We start from the raw sequence: 23,366 nt of genomic DNA, 5'->3' as shown, positions 1-23,366 counted from the left end.
TCAACCATATAACTTCATTTTAATTGAATTAACTCTTTAAAGACTCTACCTCCAAATATAGTCACATTCTGAGGTATTGAGGGTTAGGACTTCAATATAGGAATTGGAGGAGGGAGACACAATTCAGCCTAGAACAGTTGGTAAACTGTAAAATTGGCACATAATGTCAGTTGGACATCAAACTTCGTAAAGCCGAGTCGATGAGGTAATTATTTGGTGATTCTAAAAATCTCTACTGTGAAGGGAGTTGGAGTTACAATCCTCGTATTACGGAAAACAAGATCACAAAGATGCTGGAAGCTTGCTCAGACTGTCTGAGGCAAACATAGAATAGGAACTCCTTGTGCCTAATTCTTAGGCTGACACAAAATTCCACCCACTGTGTTTCCATCTAAACATCACTGGGGTCATGATAAGTATTCAAAGCAAAGTCAATATCCACTTGATGTTTTTAGAAAAATTTCACATAAAAATATGACTTTTAGTCTCGAAATTCATTTGTATATGATATCGTCATTTCATTTTAGTTTTTGTTATTGGTTTTACAGTTGACTTTACGAAAGCTACTGACTTCTAAAATGTTGTGTTGGGTCAGCCATCACAAATTTAGTTGGCTATTTTGTACATTTCAGATTCCTAACAGACTAGGTCTACTATGTATATATGGAAGGCAATATCTGAATGTTTTGCACTGCTTGATGCCTAAAGATAAAAGATTCATGCTTATTTTAAGTGACTATATCAAGACCTATCATTAAAGCATCAAAGGAAAGATCATGAAAAATATTTGTTTCTAAATTATTCAATCTTGTAAAATATATTAAAAATGTATGTCTCAAAACAATTTACTTCTGCTTTCATTTACAATTTAAGTAGAACTACTGAGATTTTCTGCAGGAAGTATGCATTATTACACAAAACCTCTTATGATATTAGCAAGAAGATGCACATTTTCCCTTTTTGTTGTTAGAGTACTGAATACTTTGTGATTATTCAGCAGATATTTACTAATTGATAAGATTTAAATTTATAGTCCTGTTTTTTTTTATATAAGTCTTATTTCTTTGAGGGTTTTAGGGATAGGATCTATTATATGTCAGCCTTCCTGGTTACTATCTGCTTTTGTTAAACACTGTCACTCCTCTCTGAAATATTTCTTATTAAGCTTATATCCTTTTTCAGTCTGGTATTGAATATGATGCCGTTCGTAAATTCCACTTAGCCATTGGCAATATGGATTATAAAAATATACTCCATAATTTATGCATAGCCTATGCATGCTTACCAGAATTACCTCAAACTTAATCACAGACAGGAGTGTGATAACCACACTGATGAAGATATGGAAAGGCAAATAAATTAAGGTATTAGTTACCTTTGTTTTATTTCTATCCCTGTAATAGATGAATTAGATAACAGCAGGAAGTTTCTGATCATTTCACTGTTCTAGTTTTGTTTTTTTGTTTTTTTAATTGGAGAATTGTTGGGAAAATTAGAAAGATCTACTGTTTGTAACATGCGAAAATTTATTCAGTGCCAACATATTCACCCAGTGTTGTGGTTATCCTAGTAGCTGACTACCCTTTTGGGTTGGAGCTTTCCTAAGAAGTCAACACATCCTGGAAATTAAAATGAACTTTATACTACTTAAGGCTTATTAAGCCCAAAACAGCAAGCCTGGTGGGGGCAGTTGTTGGCATTAGCTGAATAGAGTCACTCATTATTAAGAACTCGGATAATAGGATTTCAAGAGACTATGCCAGCTTAATGGAAGAGAGAAAGTGTGTAGAAGATGTTCCCAAAAATCTCTTTAAATTCCAAATGTTGCATTGAAAATCAGTAGCAAACAATTTGTTCAAACTTGCAGTAAAGGAATTAGATTGAAAGAGCATCTAACACTACTTGCTTCTGTGGTGACAAAGTACTCTAGTCTTATTTTCTCATTAAATTATTCTCTTTCCATTTTGAGTAAAATTTCCTGCGTACATCTCTGAAATGTTTTCCCAGCTTCTCTCCCATACCTTTTTGCCATCTACTCACCACTGTAGGTTTCAAGGATGAGAAGGGAAGGTGAGGGAATAGAGAGATGGGATTCAGGGAACCTGGTTAAGGGTGGAGATGTTGGAGGACTATTCCTGTTCTTTTCTTCCCCATCTGGAACCGTCATCAAAACTACTATTTTAAAAAATTTAAAAATGACAATATATAGGGAGTAAATTTGCAGACATTACTCTGAGTAATATTTTTACTTCTTATGTATCCCCTCAGGCAAGGGTAGTAAAAGAAAAAAATAAACATATGGGATTACATCAAACTTAAAAGTTTTTTCACAGCAAAGGAAACCATCAATAAAACAAAAAGGCAGCCTACTGAATGGGAAAAGATAATTGTCAATGATACATCTGATAAGGGGTTAATATCCAAAATTTATGAAACACTCATTCATCTCAACACCAAAAACCAAGCAATCCAATTAAAAAATGGGCAGAGGACATGAAGAGACATTTCTCTAAAGAGGACATCAGGTGGCCAACAGACATATGAAAAAATGGTCAACCTCACTAATCATTAGAGAAACGCAAATAAAAATCACAATGAGATGAAATGAGTGAAAACCTCACTCCACTCAGAATGGCTATCATCAATAAATCAACAAACAACAAGTGCTGGCAAGGTTGTGGAGCAAAGGGAACCCTGGTGCACTGTTGGTGGGATTGCAGATTGGTGCAGCCACTATGGAAATTAGTATGGAGGAGTCTCAAAAAACTGGAAATGGAACTACCTTATGACCCAGCAATTCCACTCCTAGGTATCTATCCCGAGAAATCCAAAACTCTAATTCAAAAAAATATATGCACCCCTATGTTTATTGCAGTACTATTTACAATAGCCAGGACATGGAAACAACTGAAATGCCGATTGGTAGATGACTGGATTAAGAAACTATGGTACATTTATACAATGGAGTATTAGTTGGTCATAAAGAAGAATGAAATCTTACCATTTGCAGCAATATGGATGGACCTAGAAAACATTATGCTAAATGAAATAAGTTCGACAGAGAAAGACAAATACCATATGATCTCACTTATATGTGGAATTTAAAGATCTGAGTATATGAGCAAAGTAAACAGAAATAGTCTCAGAGATATAGAGGAAAAACTGATGGTTGCTAAAAAAGAGGAGGGTAGGGATGAGAAAGAAGGGGAAGGAATTAGACAGCAAAAATTGGTAACTACAATATTGCCATGGGGATATGAAAGACAGTTTGGGGAATATAATCAATAACGTTGTAAAGATTTTGTAGGGTGGCAGATGGGAATATGCCTTATTAGGGAGACCACTTCATGGATGGTGTAGATGCTTGACCACTGCACTGTTCACCTGAAGCTGAACTGAATAATATTGTATGTCAACTATAATTTATATATATATATATATAATCACAGGATATGGAGTATAGCATAGGGAATAAAGTCAATGTAATTGTAATTGATATATATGATGTCAGAGGGGCAATAGATTGGGGGAGGAGGCTTATTACTTTGTGAGGGGTGAAATGTCTATTTCATTGTTTCTACACCTGAAACTAATAAAAAAATGAACCCCAGAAAAAAGATTTTTAAAAACAAAGTCGAACAAATAGTTATAATTCAGTTAGCCACAAAAAATAAGAGCATGTTGTACAAATGATTTGGCGGTGCAGAAAAGGTATGGAGCAGGGGTGGTAGGAGCTAGGCCTAACTTTGGGTCTAGAAAGTGGAATTCACATTGGGATGGAGTTAGCTTTGTAATTATTAATATTTAGGTACTCTTTCATCTCTAGGTCAGTATCAGAATATTACAACAATATGAGGAAAAGGCAGCAGTACCCCAGGATGGAAAAACTAGGTAGGAACCCTAGTTCTATAATTTGCTAGTTTTCTGGCTTTGTGTTGGTCATTAACCATAAAATGGTTATGGTCATTGACCATAAAATGGAGATGGCAGTAATTGCTACATCACACAGAATTGTTGCTATGATCAAGTGAAATAATGAAATATAAGTGTTAATAAACTGTAAAGCTTCATGCCAAAAAAAAAAAATCAAAAAATGAAGCTTGAACTTCAGCAAATTGTAAGAAAATAAAGAACAGTGCTTTAGCAACCCCAGAAAGAGAAGTTCAGTACTGTATCTTTATCTCACTTATTTAGAAGGTAGTCTTCTCAAATGCTGCCTGGGAATTCTAGGGATGTGTACTAAAATTTTAATGAATGTCCATAAAGACAGAAAAAAATGTCTAGTTGGTTCATCATTCATTCACTCATTCATCCGTTTAACAATCATCAAGCATTTACTATATGCCAAGTGCTGTGCTGGATCCTGGGCATTCATTTAGAAAGAAATAGATATATGTTTTTAAAACAATCTGGCATTGAGGAGATCCAAGATGGCGGAGCAGATAAATGCTGTGCTTGCCTCATCCCATGAACACATCAAAATTACAACTAAATTATAGAACAATCAACCTGGAAAACCATCTGTAGTCTAGTGGAACAGAAGTTTTATAACTAAGGATATAAAGAAGAAGCCACATCGAGACCGGTAGGAGGGGCAGAGATGGGAAACAGGCTGGTCCCATACACACGTGTGGTGATTGAAAATCGGGAGAGATATTTCAGCCTCAGAGGTTCCCCATGAAGGAGCAAAGGACCCCAACCCCTCACACCCATCTTCCCAGCCCAGAATACTGGTGCCGAGAAGAGGAGCCCCCACAACTTCTGACTATCATCTTTCCTGTGTTGAGCCTGCCCACAACAGGCCAAATCTGAATCTGATTGGCCTGGTGAGCTCCGCTGATCTGCCCTGCTGACTCACTGGGACCCTGCCTCTCCATACTGCGTACTGCCGGAGGTTTTATCAGTGGCTGAACATTACAGAAGGTGGCAGCAGGGCTTGGAGTGTCCTGGCTTTTTGCGGAGCTACCCCAGGCCCAGTACTGGTGGCAGTCATCCTCAGTTTGCAGTGTGGCCTCTCCCATATGCCTCCAGGTGCAGAACTGGCAGTGACCAACCGTGGTTCACTTTGTAGCTCCTACTAGATACTCTCCGGTCAGTCACAGGCAGTGCGTGGGCCTGCACCAGAACCCTCCAAAGAGGACCCAGAACCAATGTACTTGGAGGTTGGCTTCAGACCACAACAAAGCACCACCCAATTAACTCCACAAGTAGCCCAACCAAAAGGTGGTCACAATAGGTACCAGAGCCCACTGATGCAAATCCTGCTCCATAGGGTAAGCCCCATGTACAGCAGCTCATAAGCTGTGGACATGGCCAAATCCCTCAGCCAATCAGCCTGAGGGTCATTCCCACCCACTGACATGTCAATAGCAATCAAAGTTCAAATATAACAGGAGTGCACACACAACCCTCACAAGGGATACTGCTGGAGCACCTGGCTCAGGTGACCAGGGAGACTAGGCCAGGGCCCTACAGGGCTCTTACTACATAAGGCCACCCAGCAAAAGATGTAGCAGATCTACTAATACATAAGAAACAAAGAGAGGAGCCAAAATGAGGAAAAAAGAAATATGTCCCAAATGAAAGAACAGGAGAAAACTCTAGAAAAAGAACTAAAGGAAATGGAGGCAAGCAACCTATCAGAGACAGAGTTCAAAACAATGGTTATAAATATGCTCAAGGAACCTAGTGAGAACACAGCAAATGGATAGTAAGCATAAAAAAGGACATAGAGGGGCTGCCGGATGGCTCAGTTGGTTAGAGCATGAGCTCTGAACAACAGGGTGACCGGTTTGATTCCCACATGGGCCAGTGAGCTGCGCCTTTGTCATGCGGGAGACCCTGCTCGCTGTGCCATTTGTCGTGCGCGGAGGCCTTCTCGCCGCGCCATCTTTCAGGCGGGGCGGCCTGCGGGGTCTCTGCTCCCGCTCCCCACACAAGAATGCAGGATATGGTGAGGCCGAAAAGGAACACCCACGGAGCCATAGGTAGGGGAGCCATACCACCACGGTCTCACTGGAGGCTGGGCCCACCGGACACCGACCTGCCGTCCGCTTTTCCGCCAACCGACGGACCGACGACTCTTCTCCACTCTCTCCTCTGATCCTCTCTCTCGGCTCTCCTCTTCCACTCTCTTTGGCTCTGCTCGGCTCTGCTCGGCTCCTCAGCAATCCTCGGCAGTCCTCTGTAGTCGCAGCAGTTATACCAGCAGCCAATCGGCTAACCAGCCACAGCCGACGGCCAATCAGCCACAGCCGACGGCCATTCACCACCCGAGCCAGTACCCTTCCATGTGAGGCCGAGAGCCTGTAAACTACTTTCTGGGGCTCTGTCCCCACAGCCTTCCACAACTAGATTGAAGACAACTACTTGGAGCTGATGGGCCCTGGAGAAACACACTGTCCCCCAGTATTCCCCAATAAAAATATTTTTTAAAAGACATAGAAATCATAAAAAAGAACCAGTCAGAAGTGAAGAATACAATAACTGCAATGAAGAATGCACTAGACGGAATCACCACCAGACTAGGTGAAGTAGTGAATAGAATCAACAATTTGGAAGACAAAGTACTAGAAAACACCTGATCAGAACAGCGAAAGGAAAAAAGGATTTAAAAAAAAAAAAATGAGGATAGTTTAAGAGACTTCTGGGACAACATCAAGCATAACAACATTCATATCATAGGGATACCAGATGGAGAAAAGAGGAAGCAAGGGATTGAGAACCTATTTGAAGAAATAATGACTGAAAACATTCTGAACCTTGTGAAAGAAATAGACATACAAGTCCAGGAAGTGCAGAGTCCCAAACGATGAACTCAAACAGGACTATACCAAGACACATTATAATTAAAATGGTAAAGGTTAAAGACAAAGAGAGAATCCTAAAAGCAGCAAAAGAAAGGCAACTGGTAACTTACAAGGAAACTCCCATAAGATTGTCAACTGATTTCTCAACAGAAATTTTGCAGGCCAGAAGGGATTGGCAGGAAATATTTAAAGTGATGAAAAGCAAGGATCTACAACCATGAATACTTTACCCAGCTAAACTATCATTTGAAATTGAAGGACAGATAAATCGCTTCCCAGACAAGAAAAAGCTAAAGGAGTTCATCACCACCAAACCAGTATTACAAGTAATGTTAGAGAGACTTCTTTAAGAAGAAAAAAATATATATGAGTAATAAAATGACAATAAGTACATATCTATCAACAATTACTTTCAATGTAAATGGATTAATGCTTTGATCAAAAACATCAGGTGACTGAATGGATAAGAAAACAAAACCCTTATATAAGATGCCTACAAGAGACCCACTTCAGATTGAAAGACACATACAGACTGAAAGTAAAGGGATGGCAAAAGATACTTCATGAAAATGGAAATGGAAAAAAATAAAAGAAGCTGGGGTAGCGATACTTATACCAGACAAAATAGACTTTAATACAAAGGCTATAACAAGAGACAAAGAAGGATCCAGTAATCCCACTTCTGGGTATTTATCTGAAGAAATCCAAAATTCTACTTCTAAGGGATGTGTGCATCCATGTTCCTTGCAGCATTATTTACAATAGCCAAGATGTGGAGGCAGCCTGAGTGTCTGTTGATGGATGAATGGATAAAGAGGAGGTGGTATACATATACAGTGGAATATTGCTTACCCATAGATGGGAATGGGTTCTTTCCATCCACAGCAGCATGGATGGATCTGGAGGGTATTGTGCTGTGTGGAGTATGTCAGACAGAGAAAGACAGATGCAATGTGATTTTACTTGTATGTGGAATCTAAAGAACAAAATAAACAAACAAGACAGAAATATACTCATAGATACAGAGAACATTTTGATGGTTGCCAGATTGAGGGATTGAGGTAGTGGGTGAAAAGGCGGAAAGGATTAAGAAATACAGATTGGTTGTTACAAAGTAGTCATGGGGATGTAGGATATAGCAGAAGGAATATAATCAATAATACTGTGATAACTATGTATGGTGTCAGATGGGTACTAGATTTATCGGGGTGATAAAGGGGAGGGGCGTTGGGCAACAGGGTGAAAAAGGGGAAGGGATTAAGAAGTACAAATTGGTAGTTACAAAATAGTCATTGGGATGTAAAGTAAAGCATAGAGAATATAGTGAATAATATGGTAATAATTATGTATAGTGCCAGGTGGGTACTAGTCAGGGGGAATCACTTTTTTAAATTATACAAATATCTAACCACTATGCTATATACCTGAAATTAATACAAAATAATATCGAATGTTAACTGTAATTGAAAAATTTTAAAAGGTGGGAGGGAAAGGTGAAGCAAATAAGAGGTTCAAATCTCCAGGTATGGAGCAAGTGAGTCATGGGAATGTAATGTACAGTATGGGGAATATAGTCAGTAATATTGTGATAGCATTGTATGAGGTCAGATTATTGCTGGACTTATAATGATCACTTCTTTAGGTATATTAATGTTGAACAACTATGGTGTACACCTGAAACTCATATAATATTTTATGTTAGCTATATTTGTAATACAAATCTTTTTGGGAAAAAAAAGAACCAACAACCTGGTTGGATTAGTCATTGCTCCTGGTAAATAATGGTCATCTCATCTGCTAGCTAGCTTAGAGAAAGGGCATTGTCATGCGGAACTGAGAAGAGATGGGTTCTATTTCTTCCCTGTCCTAGAGCTTTATTAAGATCAGCTTGGAAACCTACAGGTATTTTCTCTGAAGGACTCTCCTGTTTGTTGATTTCAGACTCGCAATCTTCAGAAAACACGGACCTGTATCATGGAGCTGAGCGAATGTGCAGGGCCTTCTCTGCCCTTGTTGATCAAATCACCTTGCCCAACTCCAAGTGAAAAGGAGTCCAGTCTCAAAGGCCCCTTGGGGTGATGATGAAATGTATTTTCAAAATCTGTACGAAAAGAATTACGCCTTCTACCTTCTTAAAAGTCTGGTGTGAATCGTGAAGAGAAGTTTTATTTCTCAATCTCCCTACTCATGTGTCTTAGTTTTTCAGAGAGAAACCTTGGGAGTGAGGGGTGGTAGAGGGAAATGGAAAGAAGAGGCCGAGGCAAATCCAGATGTGCTGAGTTTCCAGCAGTGGGCCGTTCTTACTTTGAGTATGTTAGTATTAATAGTAATATTCAAGTGTGTCATCTACATGAATTCATGCAGCTGTCTTCAATGTTATTTAAATTACTGAATTGATGATCTAATTTTCTATCTGGATTCTCCTGCTGGAGAAATAGGCTTACAAAAAACTACACACACACACACACACACACACACACACACACGTGAGTGCATGCAGTACTAGTATAATCTGAATAAACTCTGTGGATTCTACCAATGTCAATTTCCTCATTGTATTATCGTACCCCAGTCATGCAAGGCATAACCATTGAGGGAAACTGGAGGAAGCATATACAGGATGTCTCTGTATTATTTCTTATAACTGTATCCAAATCAAAATTATCTCAACATAAATTTATTTTGAAAACATGAACATTTCTCACTAAAACCTTGAATCCAATGAGTTTGGCCAAAGTACCTGTGTGCCTCCTGTGTCTGTAAGATAGAGAGGCTTAACTTAATAACATCTAAAGTAATAGCTAACATTTTTTGACTGTTAGAGCACTTAGTTTCTAAGCACCTTACAGGTACTGACTCATTTAATCCTCACCACAAGCATAGCAGGCACTTATCTCATTTTATGAGAAAACTCAAGCACAAAGAGGGTCAGTAACTTGTCTAAAGCCATTTGGTTTGTACTTGATGAATTTGAGATTTGAACCCAGTTCCTGATCCTTTACTCTCACTACTGCTCTGTACTTTCTCTCCATAAATATTGTTATGTTTTCACATTGTTTTACCTATTATCTTGATGTGCAGTCTATGTTACATTTAGAGAGACTTTGGATTTTTATTTATATGATCTATAATTTCTAGCACTGTGTTCAGAGTGAAATGATGTCCAATTGGATAGGATTAGGACTAGATTGTCCCTGTTCAAGCTCATCCTAATATTTTTGAATTTGCTTTTCAGCCTATCACAAATTTTTGATTTTGGTTTTGTTACTCATTCTCCTTCTTACTTCATCCCAGCTTGTTCCTTACAAGTTTGGTAAGCATGCCCTAGACACCAGTCAGCAAGCTACAAGCTAAATCCTGCCCACTGCCTGTGTTGTAGAGGCTGTGAGCTAAGAGTGGTTATTACTTTTTTTTTTTAATAATTGATAAAAATCAAATGAAGAATAACATTTTGTGACACCTGAAAATGATATGGATTCAAATTTTACAGTCCATTAACAAAATTGAATTGGAACACAGCCATGCTAATTTATGTACCTATTGTCCACCATGGGTTTCATTCTACAGAGGCAGAATTGATTAGTTGCGACAAAGACCAGATAGCCTATAAAGCACATGATATTTACTATCTGACCCTTTGCAGAAAAATTTGGCAGCCCCTGATGTGTAGTACCAAGGTGAGGGAGAAGCAAGAGGCAGGCATTGTAAGCATAGTAAGAGTGGCATTTTTTCAATGATTTATAAGAGGTAATGAGTTTATGTGGCCATTTTTAAGAATATGATGAAAAACATTAGCGAGAGTAGCATGAAAGCAAAACCATAAGCACATGCAGAAATGGTAGTCAGCGTGGAAGCTTTGATTGTCCTCCTGTCCAAGAAAAGCTGAGGCTAGGCCCTTCCCAGTCCTTCCCCAGATGTTTCCCCTATTGAAGGACTTGGCTAATCCTCAGGTGCAGCTGTCTTCTAATAATAACACTTCAGATAAGATTTTTAGCTTATGGAGGGCCCTAACGCTTCAGGGAAAACATTTCCTGAGGCTTTCTTTAGACCCAGTAAAAGCAAGTGGATTGCTAACATTTCTGAAATTCAGACTGGTTGTCAATCACTGGTTATAAGTCATCATGATTGAGAGATGAGAGTAATTAGAGATAAAAATAGCAGTGTGTCTGGAACTCAAGTAAATTTGCTAATTGGACTTCTCTGCTATGAACCTTATTCAGGCCTGGTCATTTTGAGGGAAAACATTTAAATGGTTATTTTCTTATAAAGCTGTTCATTCTACTTTTAGCTTGCTTTTCAATGCAAAATGTAACCAATTATAAAGTTTTAATATGTAATCAAACAGAAAATACGCTCTTTGGGAAATAATGTATACTTACTGCTATTTTATAAGAGTTTGGATTATGATAATAATATTAAATATTGAAATAAAGAGACTTCAATAACATTACTTGGGATCCAGAGATTTTATTAATTTTGTTTCAATTAGAAGAATACTTTATTCACCCATTTTTTTGTTTTGTTTTGTTTTTTGCTTCATTCTGTTCAAAATATTCAAAAATATTCTTTCAAACAAGATTCAGATATTACAGACCATCAGTAACTGGTAACTAACAAATATAGTCCCTTATATGCTTGTGCATAAGCTATGCAGTGTTTAATGGCTTGGAAGTCATGCAATGTTGTCACGTTAACTGTATGGCACTCTAGTTCATTAACAATGTCAAGCATCCCAAAACAAATGATCCAAATGCATACAAACAATCTGAGTAGCCCTCACCCCCTACTCATCTTTGGAAGCTATTTTAACTCTTTCAGACAATGGGATGATCTGGCAGTAATGTCACCGTTTGAAGGAACATGCTAGCAGCCTAAAAGAATGAAAACTAAGTACTCTGAATGTGGCTTAATATTTATCACTGGATATTCCCCCCATTTTAAGTAAATAAATGATCAGGAGACAAGAAAAAAATTATATATATATATATTTATTTAAATTCCAAGCTGTGAGTTAGCTCTGAGGTTAGATTTATTTTTTCTTTATTTCCACGCCACTGGTCACGTTTCCAGCGAACTTAGGCCCACTCCCGTGCACATGCATGCGTAGCAAATCTTCAATCAACTCTTTCTTCTTCGTGGTAGGGATTCTTAGTTGCTGAGAATATGCACCTGAAAGTAGAGAAAAGAAACAAATAATTAAGTCACCAAATTATTTTTAGGTTAATTAAATATCAACATATTGGTTTTTAAAAGGAAGTTTGCTGTTTCTGCCATGGCTATCAAAATTCTGTATAAATGTATTACAGAGGTGTGTTATCTATCCTATGCAGTTTAGTTATATAATATAATTAAGTAAATTGTAATACATTTCTTTGTTATTATGTATTAAGATATGTTTTTCTTGATTAAAAAAGTAAAAATGATTATTATATAATTTTTAATATAAAAATATAAAGAAAAAAAACTTTAAACCACCCATAAATTTTTCTAGAACATACAAACTGCCAGGCTCAGGCAGGCAGGTTTTTCATTCCTCTCAGAGCAATATTTGTTGAAGGAAGAGGCCATTATTTTTGACACATACAATGATTTACTTCAAAATCCCTTCATTTGTATTGAAGCCTTTACTAATCCATGAGTTAACCTCAACTGTTATTTTCTGTTTATTACCAGCCTACTCTTTTTCCTAAATCAATTAATTAATCTCTCTCTCTCTCTCTCTCTCTCTCTCTCTCTCTCTCTCTCCCCCCTCCCCGCCCTTCTCTCCCTTCACATAATCCATCATAATTCAGTGGTTAAACCTGGTACACCCTCTGCACACCTTCCAGATATTTCAGCATTCAGTTGTTAGCCCATATTTTTCTAGACTAAATAACAATGATATTTTGAGTCTTCTCAAATGGTGATATCTCTAGCCCTTAGAGTTTTTTGGAATTCTCACTTCTGGAATTCCTCTGTTCCTGCTTGTCATTGTTATAAGCAACCACAATGTCCAGGTCCTCCATTATCCAGCTTGGTACGCTGTCCTTGGGGTAAATCTCTCCCAGATTCTTTCCATAATTAAATACATGCCTTTTGTACATTTCTTTTTATAGACTCACAGACCATTAGAATGGAAAACCTGAAGAGACTTTATGGTCATTCAGTTCTTTCCATGTACCTCTCTTTCAGGTGAAGAAACTGAGGACTAAATAAATTGATTAACTTGCTCAATTACATAGCTGTTTGATATCTCTTGCTTTTATATTTGCTGACTCAACAGTAACAAATATATTAGCATACAAAATTATATAGAAGTTTTGTTTTTAACAAAGCATGGTTTATAGCAACATTTCTCAAGTGTACTTAAACTATTTAATTTGAAGAGATCAAAATAACAAGAACTTTTTGCATATTACGTAGGCACTTAATTTAGTTCTTTCCCTCTGCTCTGATGATGTGATTTCCCTGAGAACAATAGAGACAAACACCTCTTCACCCTCACCCCCATCCCAACCAGGTAGCATATTAATCCCCCAAAGACAAAAAAAAAAAAAAAAAAAAAATCTGTGAAGAATTTGTGCAGGTACATCCAGAGCCCAGTCAAGCCACTAGAGATTTCATCGAGCCTCTTGAGATGAAATCTCGATGTTCCTGCAACTATTTCACTTTTAGACATGGTGTCTTCTTGACCCAAGACCCTCTTTGACTATAATTATAGAAACCAAAGGGAAAGTCTTGTTTCCTGGTCTGCAAACAACTGTTTACGTCAAACATTAAAATAACTCCAAAGAAGTGTAATGTTCACTCTTGCTACTTGCATAGGAACTCCAGCTAAAGTTTGCAGATCAGCTGGGTCAATAGCAACTCTACAGCAAGCTGAGCAAGTGGATTCCAAAGCTGAAGGTAAATCTACTTCTTTTTTACAGAAGGAAATAGAAATTCCATGTTGAAGTATGCTCAAAAAATTACATGCAGACTCAGACTATTCTGATAGCCTCATTGCAAGCAAGCAAATCGAAATCTGTTTTAAAGAAAGAATGTATATATTATATATAATCTTTTTCATGTTCAGCTGAACACATATTATTTTCATGTATTCTATAGATACTTGAGTAATTCAAAATGAGTGCAAAATACAAAAAAATAAATATTGATAGTCATTTCAGAACAACAGCTCAATATGATAGGAATGGAAGAAAGGGCACTACAGTACAGATGAAGAAAATATACAGTCCTTACTGATGCTGACATCTTGGCAGCCTCTGTTCAAAAAATGTTTTAAATATTGGTAACTAACATTTAAAGATACTCATTTTGTATTTCTACTTTAGTAGCTAAGCTGCTGAAAGAATACTTTCTCTAAGAAAGAAAATTGGTTTAAGTTACAATAACACTTCCCAAAATAATAAATTTATCTATAAATAATAGCAGTGGATTGCTGGTTTTATGGATCAGCAAATCATGAGGATTTTTAATTACCGTGGTTAAAACAAACTAGATATATAAAGGCTCTACAATATCTTCATAAGGGTCGATTTAAAACTACTACTGTTAATTGCTATTTTAATAGATTATAGGAATGTATAACAATTCTCACAATAAAATGTACAAATGTAAAATTAGTTATGCCTCATTTTTCCACTGGTGCTTAAGTAATTCTAAGAGGCACTACCATTCAATTGGCCCTTGCTGTAACCATTGGAAGCTCATGGGTTGAAACAACATCAAAAAAAGAAAGAAAAAACCAATATGAATAGGGCTAATGTATCTCTCAGCTTATTCACAGGGGCTAATTATTCCTCATTCTAATTCTATAAAGGATTATTTCTTCTAGTGCTGGGGTGTCAAAACTGCGGCCTGCGGGCCAACTGCGGTCCGCAATCCATTGTTAATTGGCCCGCAGCAAATTCCAAAAATATATTTAGGTTACTTAAATAAACCAGGTGAGGCAATACATACTTCACCTCGAATGAGTGGCCTGGCTGTTTGTGTATTTTACCACACATGGCCCTTGGTAAAAAATGTTGAAAAAAGTTTTGACACCCCTGTTCTAGTGCCTCCAGAGAATACTGTTTTTGAATATAATATTTACTCTACAAATATTTCACTCTACAAATATAGAGTGAAAACCTCTACAATTGTAAGAAGTTCCAAATTATGAAACATTAATTACTCAGCTTGCTGGAAGTTAATTACTTATTTGAGATTCGTTTAAAAAGCAATGAGGAATGAATTTGCAAGCCAGATAATTTTTCTACCCTTTACTTCATCAACTAAGTACATCTCAAGGAGCCCCTCCATTTTCATGAAAACAGTGTTCCTTTGTTTGTTTTAGTTTAAAAGGGGCAAGAACATATGTGCTGTGAATATTCCCAAGGCTTATAGTCAAATCTTCCCAATTCCATGGCTAATAAACACAGGTGTGACACCCAATGTTCAGGCTAATGGTAAAAAAAAAAAGAGTTAATTTTGGGGCATCCCTTTATAGCCTTATGTTGTATTTTGGGAATCATGCTTTTCTTTACTTGTCTTTCTGACTCTTCCTTGCTGCTGTTCATATAAAGTGTGGGGATAAGGACAATATGATGATATAAACAGCTACTATGAACCACAAAAGGAAGTGCTATCTATCTTCCTGTCACCTCTGAGAGGTGTATATGTGGCAATGGACCTCCCTAAAGCCATTTTCCCTCTTCCTCAGAGTTCAGCACATCCATAGTTGATTGACCCTTTCAAGACTTGGGACCAGGGGTTGACCACCTTGTTTTCTCCCTGTGTGTTGTGGATGCCCTTCTGAGATCTCCTCTTCCTTTCCAGCCACGTGCCTCTTTCCTAAGCCATGGTTCTTGGAGAGAACACAGTCCACATAGATGTCCAGGAAGCGTTGGGCGAGATCCCAAAACAGTGCCTCATTCTTCGAGTTCTTAGATGACTTCAGGTAGGTCATAAAATCCCAGAAATCTGCAACTGTGTTAGAAATTTGAGGCTTTTGCATTTTCAGGAGGCGCGCTGAGGAAGACTCCCAGCACTGGGGATTGGCTTTTTTAAGAGCCAGCACATCTATCTGGTTATCACAGAAGAAAGGCGACACACAGAACATTCCAACAATGAGCAGGCAGCAGGTGAGGCTCAAAGGGCGGTAGATCCCTCCTCTGTTTCCAGGATCAGCCATGGCCCTGAAAATGCACATGATGGAAACATGTCACATGAGTCCCTGCGTGTGCTCCATTCAGTAAAGAAAATAAGTATGTCTTTAAGAACCTTGGTGCTGGCAGAAGAAACACACCACTGTCTCTAGGAAAACTCTTATCCTTCCTCCTGTGCTACAAGCCCCATTCTATCTAAAACCGATTCATTGTCAAGCAGGTAGTGTAAAACCAAGATACAGATACTAAGAAATATTTATTCCTAAAATGTGTTCTTTTGTAAGATAAATAAGTGAACATGTTTTCCCTAGTACAGAGGAATATAGTTTAAAAAAGAATATTAAGTGATAATTTAAAATCTTGCTTAATGGCTTTAATTATTCTATATTGTAATTGAACTTAGCTATCTTAATAAAGGACTGTCATGCAATTAAGAATTTGAATATATTTGACTCTTGGATGCTTTCTTATTCAGGGTGATTTTAATTTTTAAAAAAGGCATAAGAATTATAAAATGTTGTAAATAAAAATAAACACAGATAATGTGCTAAAAAAGTATGTGAATCAAGGGATATATATTTAACCAGTTAGAGTAGAAACAATAGACGCTTTACAAACACCTGAAATGTTCTACAATTCTGATATAACTTTTATAAGCATGACATTTTCTCACTTCTCTCTTCTTGCTATAAACCTCAAGAATATGAACAAAAATCATTTGCCTTTCATTCAACTTTTCTGGCTATCAAAGCCTGTTGCAATAAAATCAAGGTATCCATATATCACTTTGAAATGTTATGTTACACTTCAGACAAGGGCAATGAGAAGTGATGTCCTTAAAATAATAACCTAAATTTTCCCAGAATAAAAAGATTATCTGATTCTTCACAGACTACACAAAATGTATATTATACCGAAACACCTCTAACATAAAGAGAAAGCAGGAGGGCATGTACAGCTCACAGCGTCACCTTATATTTCCAAACCTTTTAGATGTGTTAGTACCATAAAGGCAAGCAGAGCACAGCTCATGGGAATACGTCTATATTCAAACATTTAATGATAACATCACAAGAGGAATCTTTCATTCCTGCACAGCAACAAAACATATTGAGTCTCTCTAAAGTCAATATTTCAGAAACTGTCTGAACATGTATTTTCCTGTTTTGAAAAAGCACGTTGAGATACAAAGTTATTCAAAAAAATTTTTCTCTGTATTTCAGATCAGGTACACAGGATATCTCCCTGAACAAACTTATACTCAATATGTCCTCTTCTGAACTAAAATCTCAAAATTGAGGGGCCCCAAACGTTGGTTTTTCATAGAGGACAAGCCCTAGATGTCAGGGCTAAGTGTAAGACCGAGGGCGGGACGCTGTCCAGCTTACTGAACTTAGCGTTGCTCGGGTCCCTGTGGGCTCGTTGGCTCGCGCACCTTCCCTTCTCTGGGGAGAGGCTTCCTCGAGCTTAGAAGTTCCTCATCCCTGGGGTCCTCCTTGCGCGCCTCGACGAGGTCCCCTGTGAGCCCCGCGCTAGCTCGGCGCGTCTAGACCCCGCACCTGGTTCCACCGCCTCTCACACCTCGGGGCAGAGTCGCCAGGGACCCTCTGCGTCCTCTGTGCCCCACTAGCCTCCTAACTCTACGCCTTTACTCCCAGGCGGCAGAAGGGCGCCCCTCCGCACTTACCTGCTCAGCCCAATCTGGATTCCCTGGAGTGTGGAGAGAAAATGCTCAGGCTGCTCCCCAAGCGGATGAAGGTCCCCAGCTACAGTGTCCTGGAAGCTCCCGGGGCCCCTTCTTAAGCAGTGGGAGGGTTCCGCCCCTCCTCAAACCTACGTCAAAGCGCCGGTAACCGCAGCCACCTCTCGCCCCCAAGCCATCTCCCGCACCCTCCCGCCCCTCCCTGCCCTCCCTTCAGTAAATAAGTGGCTTAGCCACACACACCCTCGTGACCCTGGCCCACACCCACCCCCCACCCAGCCGAAGTGAGCCTTTGTGCGGTTTGGCTTCTCGGTCCCACCGCGGGAGGCGGGACGCTGCGGGCGGGAACTGGGAAGTTGGGATCCAGCCCCGCACAGGTCTAGGAGCGAGTGCGACTCCCCAGATTCCCACTCTCCAGGCGTGCCTTGTTTGAGAATAAAGCAATGTGAGGGAAGCCCCGGGACTTTTACGGTCGCAGAAGGCACGTGGGCACCCTGCCAGCGGTCAGTGAGGGCTGCGAGGAGACAAGGTGCTTCCCGGAGACGTCCTGGACGTGAACTTCTCCTGCTTGCCTGTGGACCTGGCTGTAAGGAGAAAAACACCCCTGGGGCAAGGACATGAGTAGAGCCGTGGCCCTGCTGGAAGCGCCCCCTGACTTGGGACGAGAGACTCCTGATCTCCGGGCTCTGGGGCCTGGATCACTCAGCGTCCCGGGTTATTGCTGGCGTCGGTGGCGTCAGCTCACCGCTCCAGATTCACAGCAGGGGTCCCTGCTTTCCGAGAAGAGGAACTGCTTCGGATTGCCTTTGATTCCCAACTCACAGCTAGTTAATATCTGAGTCGGGGCTAGAGCCCTGTCACCCCTTTGGGGTTCTGTTGACCATTAGCATCCGCCCCAAGTGAAATATACCCAGCCCAGGGGCCCGAGGCAAAGGTCCTACCTTTGCAAGTGTTTCCAGGGTTTGCCCTCTCCTCAAAACCCTCTAAGCGTCCTGAAAACCACTTGTAGTCTACAACAACTGAAAGCTTTTGTGTCAGCTCAATAGTATCCATGGTTACCTTCCAGAGGGGCACAGGGGGGAACCCAAGCTTATAGCAAGGTTTACGGAAAATATGGAGAAGCCACCCCCTTCCCAAGTAATAGGAAGAAAGAGATCTGGAGAGGATCCCTTAAGAGTCCTGGTATTTTTCTCCTGCTCTGAAACTGGACGGAGTGTACCTCAGTTTCTCACTCTGTGAACTGGGCATAATGCCTGCTTCTAATTGCACCCTAATGATGTGCGAGAAGGTCATAGGTGAGGTCTTGGACTTGCTTCAAGGATTTCTTGAAGTCGTCAGCCTGTTGGAGAATGTCATTAGAAACAGCATGTGAGCACAAGGACAGAGATTGGCCTGGGAGAGTCCAGAGGAAGGGGAAGGGAAAGGGACAGGCGGGGGCAGAGCCGGCATCTTTGAGGAAGTGATTGGTGAACCTCTTGAAGAAGGATTTACACAGGTGTTGCAAGGCCAAAAGGGAGGGATGGTCTCCTCCAGGCAGAGAAGCCAGCATGGGCAAAGGCATGGAAGAAACACTCAAAGCAAATCTGTGCTTCTGGGGAGCAAAGTCAAGGAAAGGGTGTAGAGAGAGAAGGGAGAACGGAGGTAGGGATGTGGGGATTTAATTCCCCCATGTGGGGGTTTGGGACATGTCCATAGTTACATTCCCCTTGAAAACCTCGGAATATAAATAGGCAGTGCTTTCTTTATTTTCAAGTGCCCATGTGCCAGGCACTCTTCTAGATGTTATGTATACAGAAGGAATAAAAGCAAAGTCCCTGCACTCATGGAAATGACATGCTACTGGGGGCGGGGGAATAAAGTTTATATTTTATTTTTAAAATTATATATATGGATAATAATTTGTGTTTCTAGTTTCTGGGTTGAATTGTGAAGTTACAGCTATGTATCAAAAACAAACACATAAATAGCTAATTAAATAAACATAGTGACATGCATGAGTCAATAATGAGAGTTTACCTATCCTTCTGAAGCCCAAGAAAAATATATATGTAATGTGTCAAGTGTGACAAGAAAAAACAAAAAATCATGAAGAAAAAGTAAAGCAGGATTAGAAAGGATGATGGAATTTTATATGGAACACTGAGAAGTCCTTCCTGATAGGAAGTTATTTGAATAAAGACCTATTACAGTGAAAGAGTGAATCATGCATATACATTTGAAAAAAAATGCTCCAGGTTGGGCATTGGGGAAGCACAGAGAAGAGTGTATTCCAGGTATAGCGCTAGGAGATGAGGTCAGAGAGGTGGTCAAAAATCCATCCCTGCTGCTCAGTAGAGAACAGACTAGAGGGGAACAAAGGCAGGTAAGGAGTCCAGTTAGGAGCTGGTGCAATAATCCAGATGTGATACATTGGTGGGTTACATGAGAGTGGTAGCTGGGGAGTCAGTGAAAGTGATCAGATTCTGAATATATTTTGGTGGCAGAAAGGACAGGACTATTGATGAGCTGCATGTAGGGTGCAAGAAAAAGAGAAACCGAAGATGACTCCAAGTTTGGGGGCTAAGCCACTGTAAATTGGGAATTACCATCAGCTAAGAGAGAAAAATGTTTTGAGGAGTAGTTTTAGGAAAGGGAAATCAAGAAATTGTTTTTAAAGATGTTAAGTTTGAGAGGACTGACATCCAAATGGAGATGCTGAACAGGAAAGCAAAAGGTGGGGACTGAAGATAAATACTTGGGATACAGTGCAAAGGAAAGAAGTCTAGATTTGGGATTTAGATGTACATATAGCCAGTAATGAAAACCCTGAGGGAAAGTATGTAAAGTGGGTACAATAGTAGAATAGCAACTGGAAAATGTAAACATTTATATGATTAAGAAACAGAGAGTTAAGAGGAACCAGGAAAACTTGGTGCCTTGGAAGCCAATGAGAGAGATTTTCACAAAGAGGTAAGATATCAACCACATTACTCAGATTCAGAAAAGAAGGATCAACGAAATGAAGACAAAAATTTTTCCATTGGATCTAAAAACAGGAGGTCACCAAGTTGCTTATTAAGATCACTTTCAACTGAGTGTTGGGGGAGGTGAAGTGGTGGGCTGAGGCAGAAATGGAAAGTGAGGAAATACTGACGGCCCCTGTCTTTAGTCTTCGATCTGATGTAATGTGGTAGGCAAATGACACAACCTGTGTAAAACAGTTTTTTTGCCTGTAAAATGGGCAAAAATCTCCCTTATGGCTGGTGAGCATAAATTGAGATCATACATGGAAAACACTTAGAATGCTGCTTGCTGCATGTAGCAAGTACTTGATAAATTCTAGTTATTCTTTTTCTCCTGCAGTACTCATCTGACTAAATGTAGGAGAAAAGAACGGTCATTGTTACATCATTGCAGTGTTTGAGCTATGTTGGTAAATGCTGATGAAAGAGAAGGACACAAAGGAATCGAGGGTATAAGCAGGTTAGAAAAAGACAGGCAACTGGGTGTAGAAAGATGAAAGACAGGGAGGAAATGGGGGAAACTGGAGGTCTCATTGAAGGGGGAAAAACAGGTGCAAGAAGAGTAAAAAGAGTACTGAAAGGCAGAGAGGTTCAAGTTTGGGAGAGGGATATTTATGTTTCAGATTATAGAGGTGGAGCAGCTCTGAATTCTGAGTACAACCCCTGAAATGAGTGGCTGCTACAGGGTGAAGGTACAGGCCACTGCAGGTGAGCTTTACCTTTCTAAAGATAATTAAGTCTAAAGATAATTAATTGAAATGGTCTCCCCTGCTTTACAGAACCTGAGGGTGTATGGCATTGTGATACATCCAGATGGCCTAAAACATCCCTTGCAAATGGCAATAAAGACTTTAAAAATACTTAAAAAAAAAAAAAAGCCTAGCTAGTATCTGCTTACACTTTTTTTTGGTTTGTTTGTTTTTTCTTTTCAATATAATTATTTGGGACTGGAAATTTTGACATTCAGTAAAACTTTTGTAGTGCTACACTGAAAAACAATGCCCTTTTCAGTGCTTCACTGAAAAAACAAAACAAACAATTAAATAGTTTGCGTAAGTACAATTTATCAACTTGCACTTGAAAAGTGGTCATCTTATTGAACATTTTTATTTAGAAGACCCTAATGACTGCATACTCTGTTATAACATATATTTAGTATTCCTTGGTTATCAGGGAATTTGCAGAGTTTCTAGGAAAGGAATGTATATCTTTTATCTGAACATTACTATCAGCTTAATAATTGCAAGAGGGAAATGGCATCCTAATTCTTGCATTTAGATAAAAAGAAAGTACCACCAAATCATCAGAATGAAATACTTTATATTCTCTGGGACATATAAGAATGCTTAATTTGATATCCTATCCTGTGGTTTCATTTCCAGAGACTATAACGATGATGAACATTTGGTCAGCACCTACATTTTTAAAAAGATCATTTTCATATACATGGTCTCATGTGGTCCTAAGCAAAACACATTCTATCCTTCTCTTTCTCTCATTTTGCTGTTACATTAATGGATTTTTTCTTGGGTCACTTAGCTGGTAAGAGTTAGAACATGGTTCTGTTTCCAAAAAGCTTTATTCATTGTCATTTATCTGCTCTAAATAGTGTGTTTATACAAACACACGCACTATTATTGTATTCTCTTACCGAGGGAGTCCATCCTTATTCCTCTACTTGCTCCCAGTACAAACTGGGAGGCAGCACATGAAGCTCCAGCTCACAGAGGGAATAATTTGACCAAGTTACATCTGAAATTGGTCCATCACATCATTCTGACTTACGAAAAACTATTCAGGAAACCAATGGTCATTTAAAATTATGCGACACTAAATAACTGGTTTGACTGGCATTTGTCATCCAAAGAGTTGTTTCAGTTTAATGTGGTTGCAGCCTAGGGTGAAAGAATGACTAGTTGAGAAGTTAAGTCGCAATTAGCTGAATGTGCCCCATGGATAGCTTTTCTGATTTTTGCCACTTGAAGTAATTCTCAAAGCCATTAAAAAGGACTTCTGATTAATTTTAATGAAATTCGAGGGCAATTATATAGATAGTTTGCATCTTCAGCAGTGCATTAATTTGCAAATAATGGGGACAGCCTTTAAGAATAGGGTGCTTCTTTAACATTTAGGATCAGATAGTAAAAATAATTACTTTCTCTCATCCTATTATGCTTTTTGAAGATGGCAATAAACAAGGACAATTTCCTGGAATGCCCATGGGGTTAAGTGTATGAGTCATTAAGTGTCATCAAATTCATAAGAACAAACTGCAATGAAGTAGTCAGATGATATTGGACAGTGACTCTAAAATCTGTGGAAAAAGAAAGTTACTCAGGGATACAGGAATAGTTCATATGTTTCCTGCTTGTACCGGTGATGATATTGTAATTGTGACAATTGTTATAGTGGTGGTTTCTTTCTAAGGTACTTCTCAAGGGACATCCATCCTTGGCTCATTCTTTCCAGTAGGTTGCAAAGCCCATACAAATTCTTATGGCTTTGTCAAGAGTTGAGTTTATCTCTTACAATAACCCTAACATTTCAAGAGTGACCATTATAAGGACTGGCTGTCAGAATTGTCCTGTTTTGGGGGCTACTCATTTCCAAAGGAGACTGCAATACAGAGATTTGTTTTCAGTTTGATTTGCATACCAAGGCTACAATGACAAAGGTCTAAGATTTTAGCAATAGTTTCTTTTTTCTAAGGCTTCAGTTATGATGG

At 39.1% G+C, this 23,366-nt stretch overlaps 2 protein-coding genes across 2 annotated transcripts in view; one reads left to right on the top strand and one right to left on the bottom strand.

Moving 5' to 3' along the window:
- DYTN (dystrotelin) overlaps positions 1–11,162 on the top strand; it is a 56,671-nt gene extending 45,509 nt beyond the window's left edge. Inside the window, exon 12 of the mRNA XM_019727065.2 lies at positions 8,751–11,162. Coding sequence (XP_019582624.2) covers positions 8,751–8,854 — 104 coding nt within the window. The 3' untranslated portion in view covers positions 8,855–11,162. The remainder of the gene's footprint in view (positions 1–8,750) is intronic.
- A 247-nt stretch (positions 11,163–11,409) lies between these two features.
- On the bottom strand, positions 11,410–17,807 carry FAM237A (family with sequence similarity 237 member A). Its single transcript, XM_019727085.2, has 3 exons — positions 17,625–17,807; positions 15,552–15,967; positions 11,410–11,978 (listed from the first exon to the last, which is right to left on the bottom strand). The coding sequence occupies exons 2-3, from the start codon at positions 15,961–15,963 to the stop codon at positions 11,839–11,841; spliced, it is 552 nt and encodes a 183-aa protein (XP_019582644.2). The 5' UTR covers positions 15,964–15,967; positions 17,625–17,807; the 3' UTR covers positions 11,410–11,838.
- Between the last annotated feature and the right edge of the window lie 5,559 nt (positions 17,808–23,366).

This window comes from Rhinolophus sinicus, linkage group LG01 (genome assembly GCF_036562045.2).
Source record: "Rhinolophus sinicus isolate RSC01 linkage group LG01, ASM3656204v1, whole genome shotgun sequence".
NCBI lineage: Eukaryota > Metazoa > Chordata > Mammalia > Chiroptera > Rhinolophidae > Rhinolophus > Rhinolophus sinicus.
The sequence above is the reverse complement of the archived record's forward strand: the minus strand, read 5'-3'. Positions and strand labels throughout refer to the sequence as shown.